The sequence below is a fragment of the Ochotona curzoniae genome, unplaced genomic scaffold (assembly GCF_017591425.1).
Source record: "Ochotona curzoniae isolate NIBS_2020 unplaced genomic scaffold, NIBS_Ocur_1.0 scaffold_2453, whole genome shotgun sequence".
NCBI classification, from domain to species: Eukaryota; Metazoa; Chordata; class Mammalia; order Lagomorpha; family Ochotonidae; genus Ochotona; species Ochotona curzoniae.
In genome coordinates, this window is record NW_024467094.1 from 26,315,182 (window position 1) to 26,335,328 (window position 20,147).

The window sequence follows — 20,147 nt, forward strand, 5'->3', positions numbered from 1 at the left end:
AAATGGATATTAATTAATAGTAATGTATCAGTATATACATTTATTATGACAAATGAACCATACTAACATAACAAAGCAGTCTGTGCACTGAGTACATATGGGAAAGACACTATTCTATAAATGTAAAACTATCCTAAAATACTCTTATGTGTATATATATACAGATATAGATATGGATCTATCTATATATCTGTATATATCTATATAGATATACATATACATATAGATCTGGATGGTGAAGAAATGGCATCAGACTATTTTCTATTCCTTACACCATCCTTCTTGGTGTCTCCCTATCCGTTCTCTATCTAACCTCTAAATACTGTAAATACTAAATGCGTCTCTTTTGATATCTCTATACATTTTCACAATTTCTTTAGTGACTTCTTCTAAATCAAGAGTTTGAATATCTGTCTTGTGTCAAAGAACTGTCTGTCTCTAGACTTCTTAGAACACATTTTATATTCCTACCTAGTATGTCTCCTCTGAATGCTCTTGAGTCATCTCAAATAATTGTTGACCTCATATTGGGCCCCAAAGTGACTCTTTTTTTGAGCGTCTCTTCTTAAGAGTTAACATCCAGTCACTGAGGCCAAAAGAGTTTCCCTTGGCACTTGGTCCTTATGTTCCTTTTTCCTGTCCATGAACCAGTCTTATTCACTCTCTCTTAAGCATGCAGTATTCAATTGTTACCAACCTCAGCCTCTTATAGGTCTCCTCTGTCTTGCTCCCATCCACATTGAGGCCTTACCTGGATCCATCCTTCCCTTGTACTATCTGTGGCTCACCCACAATGGCCACTTCCACAAAAAATCTTTCCTGCCTGCTTATATATTTTAATACTATCATTGCTGATCTTCATGGTATCAGATACATATATTTTTAATTTAAATCTGTAATTGTGTCACAACTTCAAAAGGCTCTGTCACACATCTGAATGGCTCTTTCTGGTCACGATCACTTGATTCTCTTTAATTGTACCGCAGGATACTTTTCTCTACATAAATCATCTATATATTATAATTCAGTTGTATGTTTTTCCCCTCCTTCCTTACAGTGGAATGTTAGTTCTCAGAAAACAGGAACTTCAATGAGGTCCTCAGTGCTTTAAACACTGCTTGAGAAACAGACAATAAATGCGTATTGAATTGAAGGAAAAGGCAGATGAAGAACAAACACCAAGGTTTGGAAATTCCAGGATAAGAACACTTATATTGGAGTTAAAATAATTAGTAGACTGTGTGTTTTGAGAAGATTGGAGATTTGTGAGGATATGAGAATTAAGACAAATTGACTAGAAGTAGATAAATTGGGAATTCTGAGGCGGGGAGTAAGATTTTCAGTTGATTTTTGGTTTCAGTTGCCTTTGAAACTCTTACTAATGATTCCAAGCAAAGTTTGTTAAATCATAACACAGATTGGATACTACCAATCTTTTTCTTTTGTCATATCACAGCGCAGATACAATTTTTGCATCAGCTTGATTTGGTTTGGTCCAATGTACAAAGTTGGCCTTTGGTTCCATCGCTCTAGTCTTCTTACAACACTTTGTCACCCTATTAATCTGTGCAATCGTTTAAGTCTTCTGTCCAGTTTAAATGGTAAGGGCATTAGTCACATAGGATGGAAAGAGATGTATTTCATTCTTGTATTGCGAATTCAGGAAAAGTAAAGAATGGCAGAGATGTAAATAGTCTCAGATGCAGCCTTTGCTTTTAACTGAAGCACATGGAGCTAAATACAAGTTGTTTGTTATGGCTTTGATTTTCCCAGGCAGGGCGTCAGCTCCTGGTGCTCTTCCATCTGTCAAGCAAGCATGAGCCCATCAACCAACTTGAAAACACTTTTTCCATATTCCCACTGACCACCTATAGAGGCATCACATCAACGGGTCTTTAGAGCTAAAATAAAACCTCTTAAGGATTGTGCAAGCTGAATTATAATTTTATGTAATGGATGACATCAGTATTGGTTATGCCTTCACCCAGATTTTATTGGACACCTATTACAGACTAAATTCTGTACTAGTAATAGAATTTCAAAATAAGCTACATTGCCTGAGTTCAGGAAAGTGTCACTTCAGCGCGAGAGAGCCACAGGCAAATGGGTAGTGTGGGGGTGTGTCTAAGTGCTGAAAGGTAGGAATATGCCTAACAGTAAGACTGCACAGGGTGGGAATGTCAAACACTCGAGGTAGGGTATTATCCTTGTCGGTCCAATGGATGTCACACAGCATAGCAGTCATTTACATTTCCACTGCTGATCTGTACTCTTAACATTGTTGCTTCCTGAGTGGGGGATAGAATTGGCCATTAAAAGAAAATAGTCATGTTGAAGTTATGGTGCATCCAGTGTTGGAAGTGTTTTTTGTCTTGCAACATCTGGTATTCTTCCAGCCAGGTAGACTGTGCCTCCTTTCTTGAGTTTCCTCCCCAGGCAAAGAACAACAGTTGATTAGAGGAACAACTGCTCAGGGCTCCTACTTCCTTATTAAAACCAAATAATCACAGCAGCCTATGTGCTCTCTAACAGTAACTGTGTTGTGCTTAGCTCCACTTTCCCTGGGAGCATCAAGCACAGGTGTATCTGTACTGACCCAGGGCTTAGAATCTCATTTCTTTGCAAGGTACATGATTATAGTTTAATGTGTTTTGACAGGTAGGAGAATTGTATTAGACACTCAGCTTTCCCTCGCTGGATCCTTTTTCTGAGAGTTCCTCTGTTTGCACTTGCACTGTTTCCTTCCATGCTTCACCAGCATGCTCTCAGGTGCTGCTCTTGAGTCTTGAGTATTGTCTTACAGTTGTGTTTTCCCTGAGCCTGAAATGGCTAAGATACACCCACAACTAAGGATGCCAGCTAAAACTACATACAGATGCAGACGAGAGTTGTAAAAGGTAATATTTAAATTATATGAAAGAATTACTACGTGGAAATACAGTCATTCTGGGATGTAAAGTAATGAGATTCCCAGAAGTCATCCAGAAAAACGCTTTTTCTGCACTTGTCATTCCTATGACAAAAGAGGGTCTCATGGGCTGGTATTGTGGCTCAGTGGGTTAAGACACTGCCCACAATGCTGGCATTCCATGAGCACCAGCTGGAGTCCTGGTTGTTCCAATTCTGATCCAGCTTCCTGCTACCACACTGGATAAAGTAGCTAAAAATGGCCCACATCTTGGGCCCTGCCATCCACATGGGAGACCCTGAGTAATTTCTAGCTTTGCCTGAGCCTAACCTTGGCTCTTAAGTCGTTTGTGAAGTTGACTAGCTGAGGATAGATCTTTCTCTGTCTCTACTTCTCTATGTAACTTTGCCTTTCAAATAATACCCCCCTCCCTTTTTTAAAAAAAAGCTGGAAGGAGTGGTTGAGGAAATGATCAGACCCTTTGTGAGTGGGTGGCAAAACCCTGTTTGCAATTGTGGTGATTCCTTATAAGACCTTCCAGTTTTGTTTCAGTGCAGTGAGAGTGGGGTATAAAGAAGGACATAGTACATTTGGGGTGATCTTATGATAGATTTCAGAAACATTGGAAAATATTTATACTACATGTAGTTTCTGAAGTGCTTATTGATCTGAAACTATGTACCATACTTAAAACCATGTACTACAAAATTCTTCAGATTTTTAAAAATTCATTTTTAACTATTCAAAATACCAGAACTAGATGACTAAAACTTCTGTTAAAGGCAGAGTTAGGAAAACATTTCTTGCAGGCCAAATTCAGCCTGTTGTGTCTATAATTTCTTTTTCTTCTACAAAGTCACGTGGGTTCATTCATATCTTGTGGACTTACAAAACTGCTTTTATATTACAATGGCAGAGTTCAACAGTGGGACACTATGTTCTTCAAAGCAGAGAACATTTACTATAGAGCCCTTTGCAGAAAAAAAAAAAATGCTGACTCTTGTTCTAAGACCCCATACTTCTATGTGTAAAGACATTTCTTTGCTTTAATTTCCTCATCTTCACCAAAGGCAATTGGACGAATACTTTGTTTTCCAAAATCTTTTGTTCTTATAAGACTAGGTCGATGGGTGTACTGGACAGAACACACACACATTCTGAGATTGTGAATTTTCTTTTGAAACTTCGATCCTGAAAATGCCACAATGAAAAAAGAATCAAGTTGAAATGTTTCCTCTCTTACTGTGTATTTCACTGTGTCTTGCAGCAGTGACAGCTCTTATTGTCAACACTTCATTGCTGTTGTTAGACACCTGAATTTTCCCAGGGGTTGGTTGCACAGTAAGTAAAGAAATTCCAATTCATGGCAGTTAGGGCCGTACTCTGCTCACCTGTTTGCTCTGAGAAATTCCCAGTCAGCCTCCCATTCATTGGTAATTAGATGTAAACAGCAGGAGGCTGCTGAGACTATGGCAGGAGGCTTACCCTCAGAATCCTTATATCTATGGTTGTTCCATCTTCAGTAGCTTCTTCTAGTGCTGAAGCAGAACTCTAAGTGGTAGCCTTTTGAATGTGGCATCCTGTCTTCGATTGTCAAATGGAATGAGGTCAGGAAGAGCGTGTCCATGGGCATTCCCAAACATGTTTCATAAACACCTTCATTTTCCCCAACTGTCATCTGCAGCTATCATGTTTTATAAGTGATAGCTATCAAACGGGCTCCATTAGAGCTGACTGTTATCCAGAGGGTAAATCTGTTCCTTTACAGTACATGTCAAAGATTACAAAAACCTAAGTTGTGCAATTAAAGTAGACTTTACTCAAATGGGCTGATTCTCTTGTGATTTTCTAAAATCTTACGGACTACTTCTTAATTGGTAGAATAGCTGAAGAAAACATAAATGGAGATGGGGAGAGAGCAAAGTGGTATTCAACTTTCTGAATCAGAGTTTCAACTAAACTCTTGGCAGTGGCAACACTCTTAATTTCCCAGAGCCAAGTTTTGCTTTCCATTAAAGGAATTTCTATTTAATTTTTTTAGAGGACTGGTAGATCTTTCTCATAAATGTGTGTATATAGAGGGAGTAGGAATAGAGAGAGAGAATGTATCTATGAGGTGGAAAACCTGATCATTTTACTGAGAATTTCATTGAATTAGCTGTCCCCTTGGGCTGTCTTGATGACAAGTGTCTACCATATTTTTTCTCACCAGCCTATCCTTTATAGAATGACGGTATCTTAATGATATGAGCAAGTGGCAAGAAGGCCTAGAGAATACATTCAAATATGCAGTGGGGTGACTCATATAGCAAGCAAGTCTCTACAATTTGGATAAATGAGAACAGATGGATCTTTTATCTGTTTAGAGTAAACACTAACGCCTAATTAGTGTTCAATGTCATGTTTTATTTTGTCTCATTTAGTGCACACAAATCAGGCAATCAATGGTCTCTTTTGGTCAGCAACTATCTGTATGGGTGTAACAGTTCCTAACAGCGTATTTTGGAGATGTTGAAGGACACTTGAGATTGTTAAAGTGAAAGAGGTTACAATTAGTGCCAACCCGATGAGGGTGTAGACATTGTATGTTCTGGAATATAGTGAACAATTCCAAAGGATAATTTATGATTCCATATGCTAACAGACATTCAAGTGAAAAACTTTTATCTGAGCCTTCAGACTTTATTTGACAGATAAAGCGTCTCTTACAAAGTTATAATATACTCTGTTCTTTACCAGTATAAATACTGTACAAATTATAGATGGTGTTTAACTTTTGTTCTCATCTAAATTGTTAACTGTTTTGAACAAGATCACGCCAGTGATAGCATTACTACTCATAGATTCTATTTCCAAAACAACTTATTTACACTTGTTTTAGCCAAGTATCCAGCTTAATTTTATCTTGTAGTGTGTTTCATCCCAAATATTTGTGTATTGAGGCATTGTGGTGTAGTGGGTAAAGCCACTGCCAGTGTTGCTGGCATCCAATAGGATTTCTGTTTCCAATAGGTTCATGCCCTCACCATTTTAGCTCCCTGATAATATTCTTGGAAAACCAATCCAAGATAGGCCAGGAGTTTGGGCCCTGGCCACTTGCTGTGGAGATCGAGATGAAGTCCTGGGCTTTGGCCTGGTCTATCCCTGGCACTTGTGGTTGTCTGGGTAGTGAAACAGCAGGTGGAAGAACCCTTTCTCTGTCTCCCTCTCTAACTCTGGCTTTCAAATAAATAAAAATTTTCAAGTATTTATGTGTCAGAATATATCATATTCTACTGAAAATTATACCAACTCTTTTTCCTTTATAAGACAGTTAAGGAATTACAGTGAGTATACTGGCCTTTCAATTTCGAATTATTTCTGAGTTAGCAATCAATAAATTATTTTAGTATAGAGCCACACAAACATTTAGCACTTTTCAGATCAATCAGTCTGTTTTAGAGACTCTACTCTGCCATTGGACTGGGAAAACCGCCATCAACAATATGTGAAGAAATGGATGTGGCTGCATGCCAGCAAGACTTCACTTATGAACACTGGAATTTCAATTTAATGTAGCTTTAATTTGTCACAAATGCCAGTCTTCATTTTTAAAAAACAATTTGAAGCTATTGACTTTCAAGCAGTATAAAATCAGGCAGTGTGGGACATGGCTGACTAATAGGAACAGGTGTGCCAATTTGTGATTTAATATGTCATGGTCAAACATTGCACACTGAAATATGTATCATAAATTTATTTTCAGTTTATGCAGTAGAACTTCAAAAGTTCATGAAAAGTGGAATTAAAAGATAAATTTGCAACAGCATTTTTAAAATACATGTAGTTTATTGTCAAAATACAAACTTTTAAAAATGCTTGAAGACCCTTTTTACATCTCAATTTCAAAAGAATTTATATTAACGTAAACCAAAAAACATTAAGATATCCTATTTTCATGAAATACTAGAATGTCTTAATGTCAAGACACTATGCTGAATTTTTGAAATGTGTGTAAATAGTAAAAAACATTGTGAAAAGTCAATTAAGAATGAGTGTTCTGAGAGGAATTATGAAACATATTTAAAAGAATGTGACTTCCCCAAAACCAACTCTGACAACAGAGGGTGTATTGTTTAAGCTGTTCAGTTATACTCAGCAATACTGTTTAAATCAAATGTGATCAATTTTGAATAAACTCAAACTTCTTTGAATTGGAAAAAAAAGTCCGAATCGGCTAAGTTTTGCAACCATGTCACTCCTTTTTTCCTAACATATTTTTAAATTTTATTGTCTTTTAACAACTTTCTATTGAATGTAGGCTACTAAATAGAAGTTGATATATTGTCTATACTTTGGGCCATACAGGTAGGCCCCAAATTCACCTATCAACTGTTTCCAAGTCAAGAATTATTCTGCGATTTTGTCAGTGTGATCTCACAGCATGAGTACTGCAGCCTTTCTTCTTGCCATATGCAAAGAATGGATTAGGATGGCTTTTCATCTAACAGTGCATCAGAGTAGCTAAGTTCCATGCCTAACTCAACTCCTGACTCTACAAACCTATTAACACAGACATTTGGAGACAGCAAGTGATGACTGAAATAATTGGCCTCCTGAAGCCAACATGGGAGATGTAGATTGCAGCTTTGGTCCTGTCCTGGCCCTGAGTATTTTGAGAGTGAACTGGAGGAAAGGATTCATTCTCTCGTGCAAAAAACAAAAAAAAATTCCAACAGTTATTCAAATTTTTACTTCTATTTTCCTGGCACTTAAGGAAAGCTGGCTAATTATACCACTCAACATAATAGCATGGTTACTTTAGGAAATTTTCAACTTCTTCAAATACAAAAGCTCTTGACACAAAGGAAGTCCTTGTAGTTTGTGGATGAGGTCTTCTTCCACTTTCCATATCTCTTAGGGTATACGTGCCTATGTCTTTGTATGTCTCCATAGGGGCCAGTGAGAAGGGGTCCTTAATATATTGGCATTTCTTCCGATCAAAATATTTGAGTACTTTTCATGAGGATATGTTATGTTGAATTTATAAACTGATGCTATGTGTGTGTTACATATTTGAAAAAGAGGAAGTTGTTGGTATTAAATGGCTCTTGATTAGAAAGGGGTTAATTTATGTATAGTTGCCCTTCGTGCTTGGCCAGTCCATTCAGAGGACTTTTGGACGGTGATTTTAATCTTTGTTCTTGTTTTCTCTTTAGCTCAACAGAATTCACCAAAAATCCATGAGGGCTGGTGGGCATACAAAGAAGTGGTCCAGGGAAGCTTTGTTCCAGGTAAATACACATCTGTTCTTATTTTATGCTTAAAGGATTTGAATGAAAGATAATGCTGTTTCCAGGATTTTACATTTGTATATGGCTTGAAATGGATTATTAAAAATCATCATACTCCTTTAAGAGATTTTATTAAGTGGCAACTTGAGTTTTTATGTATGAGTCTCTGAACCCAAGGACTTTCCATCCACAGGAAACTGTTAGATAGAGGGAGATGGTGGATTGAGAGATGAAGCTCTGTCTCCTGCTATTTGGTTATATAAGCCATTCCTCAACATTAAAGAAATAGGAAATGCTGACCACAGCAGTGATGCTTGCTGGAATGCATGCTGTCACTAATGTGGCTTCAGTAACATCCGTGGTTGGGACTGAGATGGGCTAAGAGACAGCTAAAAATAACAGGAGACTTGTATGCTTGCAGCATGCAAGCAGAAGACAGAACCAAAGACAAAGCCAGAAACATACCAGGGTTAGGTGAGAAGTAAGGGGTGTGAGCCATGTCTTCTCCCAGTACTTTCTCTCATTGTGATCTTCATCATTCTGCTGCTGCAAGTTAGCAGTGGGAAGAGGCAAAGGAAAAGTGAGAATGTTGAAAGGAGGGATAACGAGGAAAGAAGGTAAAGTGCTTCAAAACAATGCTAACGGCTTAGATTCAACAGTGTGAAAGGAACAAAGCTTTCAAGAGGAGCCAGTGTTTAGTTCTCATTCGGGTACTAAGAACAGAATCTGAGGATGTCCATTCAGGTCTCTACAGCTGGGGACGATGCTTCCTGCTCTCCTGGCTCTTGTGTGGCTGCAGTGTCGTTTTCTGGTCCTGACGAGTTCATTACATCATCTGTGCTGAGCTTGGCAATTAGCCACCCTGCTGTAAGATCACTTTGCTTATCTGTGTCCTCTTAATAGGTATTCCTGGAGTTTTCCAATGAGAACAGGAATGGGGAAGCCAGGGTTCAATTGTTGCGTTTGCTATGGTACATATATTGTTTGACTTAGTAAAAACAAAAAGGAAACTGAACTAATTCACCTCCAAAATGAACCAGGCTCTAATAACATAATAATTATATTGACATGAACTGTGTTCGTATTAAATGATATGTGGAGTTTGATACAAATGTTTAAGGATATCCTTTCCAACAGATGGAAATATGTATAATACAAAACTTGGGGACGTTTCTCATATTCAAGATATTTTAGAAATCACATTTGTGCTTATGTTCTTGGATTATAGAATTAGAAAATCAAAGTGATTCTTTTAAAATTAAGTCACGAAATTAGTATCATCCCTAAAAATAATGTTTACTCTAGTGGCTGGGGTCCCCATACATAGATAGCACTAATTGGTCTTTGTAAAGTTTTGCTTTTCAACCATACTTCCTTTGATGTTTTCTTCCCTGTTGACACATTGTTTTCTTGATTAATGTTTAAGGTCAGCTTGGAGGTGGTTGTTGCTTTTTTTTTTTTTAAGGTTCGTTTATTTAGAAAGGCAGAGTTACAGAGAGAAAAGGAAAGATAGAGATCTGCCATCTGCTGGGTCACTACCAAAATGGTCACAATAGTTGGAACTGAGCCAGTCTAAAGCCAGGATCCCAGAACTGCTTCCTATTCTCCCACAAGCGTACAGAGACCCAAGGCCTTGAGCCATCCTCTGCTGCTTTCCCAAATCACAAGCAGGGGTTGGATTAGCAGGGAGTTGGAGCAGCTGGGATTCAAACCAGTACCTATATGGGATACTGGTGCTGCAAGCAGAGTCTGATGGCCATGCCACTGTGCCAGTCCTGAGGTGGTTGTTACCTCTAAGACAAACACAAGAAATGTACAGAAGTTTAAGTATGGGCTTTGAAGTCAAACCTGAGCTCAAATCTGGGATTGATAGTTTCCTGTTGGTAGGATTGTTAGCAAATTACTCAAGTTCAGTTTCTTCAGTGCTTTCTCTAAACTGTGGCAATAATAATCAAATGAGCGGGCCTGGCATCACGGTGTGGCAGTTAAGATGACACTTGAGATTTCCACATCCCATGTTGGAGTGCCTGAGTACTCAACTCAACTCTGATTTCTGACTCCAGCTTTTTGGTAATATGCACTCTGAGAAGCAGCACTTGGGTCCTTGCCATCCATGGAGAAATTCACATTGAGTTCTGGGTTCCAGGCTTTGGACTGGCCCACACAAATATGTTGTAGGCACTTTTAGAGGGAACCAGATGAAAGATATCTGTATTTCTAGATTTTTGTCTTCCAAATCACAAACCCCAAAATGTTATAAAGAATAAAATAAATGTCATGAGGATTTGCCATCATGATGGTGGCAAAGTGATTATCGTGCTGTCAGGTGACTGGTGAGTGTCAGTATGTATCACTTGTTCTCTGGTTATCATTATTTTATCAATAACACGCAACTGGGTGTCTGCCTGAGAAGCAAACAAAAACTGAAAAGTGTGAGAATGTGGTAGGGTCTCTGATGACGCCCGAAAAGCAGAGGCTGCTTAGAAAATGTTCCTTTATGATTATTATTACGCAAGTATATTTATGATTTACCACAATTTGGCTATGTAGGTGTGGGGGTTCTTTCCTCCCCTTGAAATTGTTCCTTAAGCATGTGAACTTCTAGATCTCTACACAGTGACCAACTCAGAAATGACTGTATCATCATCTGAACTTAACAGTCCCCAAGTTCTTAGGCTTCCTTGTGAAGAAGAATGGTATATGATGGTTTCTCGTCCTAAAATTTGGTTAACTAACTGGCAAAAGCATAAGAGTCCTGAGCATTTGTATATTAGCTCATTCAACCTAGGCTTTCACATCTGACAGACTCCAGCAGACCTGCTTTATCTGAGTCGATGGTGTGGGCGAACAATGGACCTTTTACCTTTTATCATTACATGAGTACAGGTTAAGAGTGTTCTTCATTTTGCTACTGAGGAGCATTTTAGGTTATGAATATGTGAAGGAGGACAGCATTTCATATGACTAGACTATTTTGATAACCTCTAGTCTCATAGATTCCGCACCACAATTTTTGGAAATAAGTCAGTTGGCATAGCATCTGTCAAGTGAGGACTTCAAACTTTGCAGTGAATGAAAATGAGAGTACTTCCAAAATCTGGAAAAGGTGGAATTAAGAAATGTTTGTTTGGGTGCAAAAATATTAAAATTCCCACATAGTTCTTTAATAATGTACATTTTCCACTGTGTTTCTGAAGTACCCTCATATAGCAATGGCAGGTCATGTGTTGCTTTGCTTTCGGAATATCCTGCTTTAGTCAGCCCATCCACCCATTCTAGAGCACCACATTTAGGTCTAATAGTATGAAACAGCTTATACCTGAGTATTGTTCAAGGGTAAGTGCCAGGCCTAAGGGAAGATACGTGTTGTGTTTCAGTGCTTCAACGTATGAAGGTGGCACTTCTCATAATGTATTATTATTATGCTTCCTGTTTGAGGATGGTCTTCCTAGGTTGTGCATTCCCTTCTCTGCTTCATGTACTAAAGGATACTCGTGTTGGTTTGCTCTCCCTATGTAACAATTGCTACTTATTTAGCATCTTTAAGTGCTGCACATTCACTATTTCACCATTTGCTAGGGTCAGGTCTCTGGGTTTAGTTTAGCTTGTTTCATGCATAAGATCTCACAGGGTTGCAAAAGGTATGCTAAGCCTGACTGTATTTTCACCTAGGATCAAACTCATGCAGGTCTTTGGAATGATCCAGCTACTTGCATTTGATAGACTGAGGCCTTTGATTCCTACAAGTTGCCACTTTTATACAGGCAGTTTTCAACATAATATGTGCTTCTTCACAACTAGCAAGGAAGCATCTCACTGCAAGGGAAGATGCAGCCTCACTTCTAAAGATCAGGTCCAACCGGGATCATATCCCTTAGGATTAAGTCAAAGTTAACTCCAGAGAAGTGAATTTACATCTATAGAAATCCCTGCCTTTATTTTTCTTGCTTTGACAAGCAACCTGGTCACTCACAGGGCAGGAATCGCATTACACACAGAAATGGGAGCCGTAGAAAAGGGCATGTACATCAGCAAGGTAGGAATTCAATGACTGTTTTAGAACTTGGCCAACTACACTGACCTTCATTCCTGTGCATACTGCTCCTCATCCCATCATGTAGTAAAATGCAATAAAACATGATCAAATAGATCGTAGAAACCATGTGAAGATGAAATAAGTATTGTTCTTGCCCAACTTTTGAAGTTTTGAAATAGTAAATGCAATTCTTTGGATTGAATATTGCTTTTTTTCCCTACAGATCTCTTCATATAAAAACTAGTAGTCTACTTCATACTCCCCAGATTTTGCAGCTAATTTTGTCAGCTTTATAACAAATATATAAGACATAGAAAAGAAATGGACTTTGTACATAACTTCCAAAAATGGATTAATTTGGGCAACTTGTTGACCAGTGGAGTCATTCTACTGAAAGTACATTGGAAGGAAGGAAACAGCAAGGTGACTGGGAAGAGGTATTTTGTACTATTTTGCACTGAAAGTCAGGATTTCTCAAATTATACCATATGCTAAAACTCCTCTGGGTGTCTCACTGAATGACATCAATTCCTTTGCTACAAAATTGTATGTGAACTCTATTTGTTGGAGAACCTTTTATTGGCTTTTCAGGGAGAAAATGCCCCAGGAAATGATGTGTTGGTCAAGGCAATAATCCTCTCTAAGGCAGTCCTTGCTGTGTGAATTCTTGTTTTGACTACTCAATGTCCCTAAGCAAGTGTTGAGCTTGAGTAAGCTAGTACTTGCCCCCTTTGATTTGAATTTCATGGCTCAGCCTTCTTCCTTCTTTTGATTATGGAGACAGCAAGGAGTATTAGAAAGTACCGCTGGCATGGCTCTTTCAGGAGACTAACATGGACTTTTCAGCAGGTCATTCATGCCTGAGAATGTTTTTCCTTACATGCAAAACTAGAGTGTGAAGCTGCATGATTTACAAAGATTTTTTTCGGCCAATGTTCTGAGCGTTTGCTGATAGATTAGATAGCAGGAGAAATAGAATATTGGTAGCAAGTTAATTTGAAATATTCAGCATCAATATTTGGAGGTGAAGTGATACACGTATCTCTAGATTTTTGATCTCTAGGAAGAAGAAAGCTCATGCTTATAATGGAATTAGGGCTTAAAATGTACTCTGAACTGACATGTGCCAGACACCTAGACACCAGAGTGTATAAGAATAAGCCATAATTCCTGCTCTGAAAGAGCTGCTCTAGAGTTTTGTTTGGAGACAGACATGCAAGTCGGGGTTTATAATGTAAACAGATAAATATATGAAACAAATGTGATTAGACCCACTGAGTCCATAGAGGAAGAAATGGCTAACTCCCCCTGTGGAGTCAGACAAGTCTTCTCAAAGACTTCTTTAGAAATAGGACCGAGAAGATGTGCAGGCATCTACCAGGTGGGCAAGATGGAAAAAGCATCACCTATGTACTTCATTAAACATAATGGAATCCAAAATGCTCAATAACAGACTATAAACTTGCTGTGGATCAGTAAGCCCTCCCATTTATCATCTCATCTATGACAGTCTCTGTAATGGAGTACCATGCCATCATGCACCAACTACAATGCTAATAAGTTCCCTGGCATTATAGAGCCTCAGCTTACTCATTTGTAAAATAAGAATATAAAACATTTCTCAAATATTTTTATAAAAAAACTATATTAAACTAATCTGTGCCTTAATGACCATAAAAGGACACAAAAGTTAACTGTTTTGTTACAGTTAATATTTAGCATTAGGTTATTTAGGATTGCATGGAAGAGGTGTATTCAGTATATCCCTACACTGAGTTCCTAACAATTTTTATTCTTTAAAAGATATTTATGTAAAAAGTAGAGTGGTGGATTTTTTAACTATTCATTCCTCACCAAATACATGCAACAGCCAGGGATGAGCCAAATGGAAGCCAGGGTCCAGAAAACTCATACAGGTTCCCTTCATGAGTCATCCTGCTTGGGCCATCATCTGCATTCCATAGCTGCATTACCAGAAAAATAAAACGAACTGCCAGGACTTGAACTAGACACCCTGATATGGGATGTGTGTTCGAAACAGTAGCTAAGTTACTGAATCCCAACACTTGATACTAGGATTAACCTAGTACATTATGCGTATCAGCATTCACAGAGTGTTTGGGTCATTTGAGTCCTCAAACATTGAATACTTTCATTGGATGAGCTTTGGTATCAGTCATCCTCAGAATTACATGAATTCCCTAGTGTCCATGCTAACCTCCAGAAAACAAATGTAATAGCCAATCAACCACTTGGACAGCACATCTTGAGCATCCAGACCTGCCAAGTCGATTTGTTTCAACAAAAGCACAGAGTGATCTATGCTAATTGTGAGCCTGTGCATTACCTTTAGAAATTTTGGTAATAATGGAAGACATTGATAATCCATCCTGCTTTTTATTACTCCTGTGTAAATCAAGTTCTTGAAATGTCACTGATAACATAGTCCTTCCAAAATTCTTTGGTTGCCTTAAGTTCTAAACAATCACTGTACTTACTATTGATTTATAAAACTGAATGTGTGTTGATCAATTTAGTATTATTTTTCTTTAAGTTTTGGAGGTTAACTTGGAGAATACTAGATAGCTGGTTAGCCTCCTACAGGCAACAACTGAGCTATATGTTGGTCCCAAGAGTACAGTCCCCCAAGTTTGGTTTGGAGTTCATAACAGGAAGTTCTAACACCCATATACTTCATATTCTTGAATTTAAGCTATTCATTGACATTATACATGAACAATATTAGCTTACAATATGATTGTAAGCACAGTGAAACAAAACTTGAGTTATTTCAATTATGTCATTCTGTATATCTATTTGGAATTCCTATTTGTCTTTAAAACTTTAAGGCAAAATACAAACTGAAAAGTGAATATATTTGATTAACTGAAGCTTTTGCTCATGCATGGACAGATTTCTTAAATTTGAATAATTTAATAGTTACATTCCTTTTTAAACCATTGCTTGTCCTAAAACTAAAGAAAGATGAAGGGAAAATATTATGCTGGGATTACTGTGATTATTACAGACAATGATCGCATTTTCAAGAGCAATGTGTATTACAAAATTATCCACTCTTAAAGTTAAATACTTTAGGTATGTCTTAGGCTCAGGGAATTTCCACTCAAAGGAGGTCATTCCAAAACAAGCTCACAGCTGCCTTTTGGCCATGAGCCATAAGCCAAAGGGTTGATGCCCATGGCATTGGCATCATCATAGTCAAAATTCTGCCTCTTTCTCTTCCCGACAAAATCTGTACAAAAGATGATTCCCGATTGTCTTCACCAGCTAGTCCATAGCTTTCCTGGAAAGCAAGTTGATATTTCCAGAGTAAATAGTGTTCACTGAGTGGTTGTGTGATGATGGGATTGTTTACCAAATACACAGAAGGATGCTTTCACCTCAGGTTATGCTTTTGTGACAGGAGCATAATAATCAAAGACAACACGACTTATAACCCTCAGCCAGGAATCCTGCTTTTTTTCAACCTGTGAAAACATGACAGGGAGGTGCCTGTGGATTCTTACAAGATGTAACATTCTATAACATCCTCAAAAAGAAAAACTATATAGCAGAAGATTTCGTATAGCATGGGATGCTCTTACTTTGAAAATTTGACAGCAACTAACAAACCAGTTTTCTCCCCATCTCAAGCTGAATTTCAGGGTCACAATTTAAAAGTGAGGACAAGGGATAAGGAATCTGTTTTCTCCCCGCAAACCCACTCCATGCCTCCCGACAGACTTTGTGATGACTGTGATAAGTTTTTGCAGTCTAACTCCCTGCTGTCCTGTAGGCTGTCTTCTCTCTTCACTTAATGTACTTGGATCACTGGTTCCTGAAAAGTGCCAAACCTTTGATTCTTTTCAGACCTGACTCTAGTCACCCATGACTCACCTTCCAAATACTTCTTTTTGAGTAGATAATGTATTTTCAGAAGTTCAGTTTTTAGATCTAAGCAACCTCCTGTACCTGTTCATCATGTTGCTTGGTAAAACTCGTTCCAAAGGTTCACTCGTCATGCTCAGCTCTTCTTGCATCCTCGAGGCCCTTGATCTATGTGAACAATGACAAATTCCCCAGTAGCGGTTCCAGTTTTTTTTCCAGTTACAAGCTCATGTTCCAAGTGTCTAGATGGTTCTACGTCCCATCTGAGCACCTGAACTTGAAAGGGTGCAGTTAATACCAATTAATTCTATTACATTTTATTTGATGCTATTTTGTCTCACTCCTAGAGAGACGGTTGAATTTTCCCCTCAGAATGAACCTTCTAACCATTTTTCACTGAAAGGTGTTATATACCTGGCTATCTACTTTTCTTGTATTTGATGTCCCAAAGAAAATAAGTCCTTTTCAGGGCCAGGTGCAGTGGCTAGGTAGCTAAATCTTTGCAAGTGCCGGGATCTCCTATGGGTGCCAGTTTGTGTCCCTGCTGCTCCACATCTCGTACAGCTTCTCGCTGGTGGCCTGGGGAAGCGGTAGAGGATGACCCAAAGCCTCAGGATCCTGCACCCCCAGGGGAGACCCAGAAGCTCCCAGATCCTGGCTTTGGATCAACTCAGCACTGTCCACTGCATTCACTTGCAGAGTGAACCAGCAGAGAATCTTTCTGTCTCCTCCTCTCTGTAGATCTGCCTTTCCAATAAAAATAAATATTTTCTTAAAAGGAAAATATGACCTTTTCTGCAGTTTTATTTCTGGAAGAAAATATGCCTTAACTTACCAACATAAAACTATAGTCATAATACATTATTAAACTTTTGTAATATGCCACACTAAAATGTGTTAGTATCTACATCTATTTCTACTCTTGTTTTTAATAATGTCTTGTGTTATAACAGCTACTTTTTCTTAAAGACCAGCTTCTCAGACAAGTCTAGCATTCTTTTCTAGTGTAGACTAAGATTGCTGCTTAGGTGTCACACTGCGCTTTAGATTTTCTTTTATGTCTTGTTATTTCAGTCATTCTCCTATGTGGTATCCCCTTGATTTCACATTATGATTTTAATTTCATTTTTATGCTTGGCCTTTTCTTTTACAGGAGAGCAATATGAGTGACCGCTTTTTCAGGGTCCTTTGTTATGCAATAAAGGATCTTTCTTTTGTCCTCACACTTGAATAACATTTTGGTTTGCAATAGAAATCTACTTTCAAAATTATCTTCCTTCTGATTCTTCTAGACATTCTACTGTTAGCTTGCAAGGAATCAGATGAGAAGTCTGTGTTTTTCTAAATAAATGTTGCTCATCAGCCCAGGCACTTTCCAGCCTTTGGGATTTTAACTTTGAAGTGTATCTCAGTTACACTTGTAACTTCAGAGTGTGTGTGTGTGTGTGTGTGTGTGTGTGTGTGTCTCTGTCTGTGTGTGATTTCATGTGCTTAGAAAGCTAAAATTCAAGATCCAAAAGGTCAGAACATTTTTTCCCTGCTTCATTCACTGATCTATAGATGCTGAGAACAATACTCAGCAAAGTGTAAGAGCTCACTCAGTCATCTTAACATTCTATTTCAGAAGAGTTTAAGATTTCCAAAAAAAATTGGAATAGTAATACAAAAAGTTTCCATATACACCGCCCCTCAGTCCGTTTTATTGACAAAATGAACTAATACTCAAGTCATTTCTTGGGGAAGTGGTTGCCTGTTGGTTTGATTGTCTTCTATCCTCTGTTCTTTCTGCTCTCTCATTCTGGGTAGGCTTTAGTATGTAGATCTACTTTCCTAAGCCTTTCTGTATCCTTCCCTTGCTCTCTTAATTCCCAGATTTTCATGCTCAATCCAGCAGAGTCCCCTTGGTTAATTTTCATATTTCTTCTTTGCCTTTTAGCAATGTTCATTCCTCTGTATAGGGTTTCTATTAACTTTCTAAATCCAGCAATTGTATCCTAGCTCATAAAAACTAATTTCATTTTTATATTTATTCTTACGAGAATTTTCTTGTTTCATAAGCATATTATTTTCATGAGTTTAAGGATACTAATTATATTTTCTTCCATGTTACTACTCGTGGTTAATCTTGGTTACTTTTTGTTTTGTTTCCTTTTACTCCTGATTTTTCCTTAAATGTCTGCTTATGCTTGGATATTCTTGTTTGACACTAAGGACTCGGTTGCTTGACATTCAGAACTGCTGTAGTTTCCTATGTGTTAAGCATGTTTCCATGATAGAGCTGCATCAAGAATAAAAGGGTTGAAAATTGGGACTACTGATGAGCCACCTGCCCTTCAAAATATAGGATTTGGGGTTAAAGAGACAAGCTGGTGAACTGCGGACTTCTAAGTAGGAGCATTAATTTAAGGTGTAGGATGGGTGGTTGTATTTCATTCCTCTGCAGAATGGCCTTTTTTGTTTTTCATCTTGTAATAGGAATAACTCTGAACTCTTCTTGGTCTGACCTGCCACTCCCTGGTCCCAGGCACACACTAAAAAACTCCAGGCCTTCACACACAGTTTATTTTTATCTTACTGGCAGAGACTTCAGTGTCTGTAGAGTGAGAGAGTACACCAAATCCAACCTTAGGATTAATGTGCAAAGGAGGGGAAGCAGAAGCATCCAGTGCCTCTGTGGGCATTGCTCTCCTTGTTGTCCGTTGGTTACCCTGCTCCCTACTTCCTGTACTCCTCTTGTGGGTTTGCGATTTCTTTAAGGAGCCTGTGAAAATACGGAAGAACGTTTGTGATCACAACACAGAGCTTATTCTGTTCTCGATGCTTATTATTCTGTAAAATTTGTTGCTATCTGCTTGACAATATGAATCCTCAAAATTCCTTATCCTACAAATAGCAGTTGTTCATTTGTGTCAGAGTGATTATCTTTCTTCTGTATTATCTGTGTTTATATTTGGAAATTAAGGGCAAAAGATGGGATAAATATGTATGCCCTAAAGGATAATACATCAAAACCGCTCTTTCCTTCCAGCATCCCTTATGCTTTCTAAGGCCGGATAGGCCAGTCAACAGCCTCTTCCCTCCCTATCTCTATCCCTTCCCTTCCTAATCTCCCCCTTTCCTAACCCCCACTTCATGTTCTCATCACCAAGAAATGATAAAATGCCTAAGCTGATGGGTAACTCATAGAAATCCTGAGTTGGTTGTTTCAGAATGCATGGAAGCACACCACACTCTATAAAGCTGTGAATTTACTATGTAAGCTAAAAAATTAAAAGTACATCTTTGCAAGGGTAGTGCATTCTTTGAAAGACAATAAACTTGGGTGAAGTGAGCCTTAAGAGCAAGTACCATTTAGCCAATAGAGAAGCAAGAGAAGAAAGTTGTGAAAAGATGGAACACAGACATTGAAGGTCTTTGAGTAGGAAAGAACTTGGCATGTTCGAGAATGGTAGAAAAAGCCAAGGAAGGGAATTTAAAAAGGTGATGAAAGGAGAAACTGGAGAGAATGGTTTGAGGGCCATGTAAAGATTTAATTATTTAGATATAAGCCATTAAAGAACATTAGCCAGTGGATTTGCTCTCATGGCACACAATCAATTCAGTCATTGTGGGAAGAAAAGATTGGAAAACAGGCAAGAAATGACTTTGGGAAAACAGTTAGAAGGATATTGTAGAAGTAGTGAGAAGGAAATACCAATAGGTTAGACGAAGAGGGGTAGGAAAGAAGATGGATATAAGTGGGTTGAATTTGGAAATGTTTTAGAGGTAGTATCTGCAGGACATATCAATGAAGTGAATGGGAAGAAATGGAAGGAAGGATGGATTTTAAGTTTGGCATTTCAAGTTGAGGGTGCCATTGTCTGAAGCAGTGAACTGCAGATGATACAAGTTTAGGGTACAAATAATCAAATATTTTCTTTTACTCATGTTAACTTTGACACACATGAAACATTCGCACTGAGTAAAATACAGTTTACAAGCAGAGAATGGGGAATGAAGGAGTACCAACATTTTGGAAGTAAACTCTGTTGGAGAAAGGTCC

General features: G+C 38.2%; 1 protein-coding gene across 1 annotated transcript in view; it reads left to right on the plus strand.

Moving 5' to 3' along the window:
* CA10 (carbonic anhydrase 10) overlaps positions 1 to 20,147 on the plus strand; it is a 398,895-nt gene that overhangs the window by 59,674 nt on the left and 319,074 nt on the right. Inside the window, exon 2 of the mRNA XM_041000962.1 lies at positions 8,107 to 8,181. Within this exon, the coding sequence (XP_040856896.1) occupies positions 8,107 to 8,181 (75 nt within the window). The remainder of the gene's footprint in view (positions 1 to 8,106; positions 8,182 to 20,147) is intronic.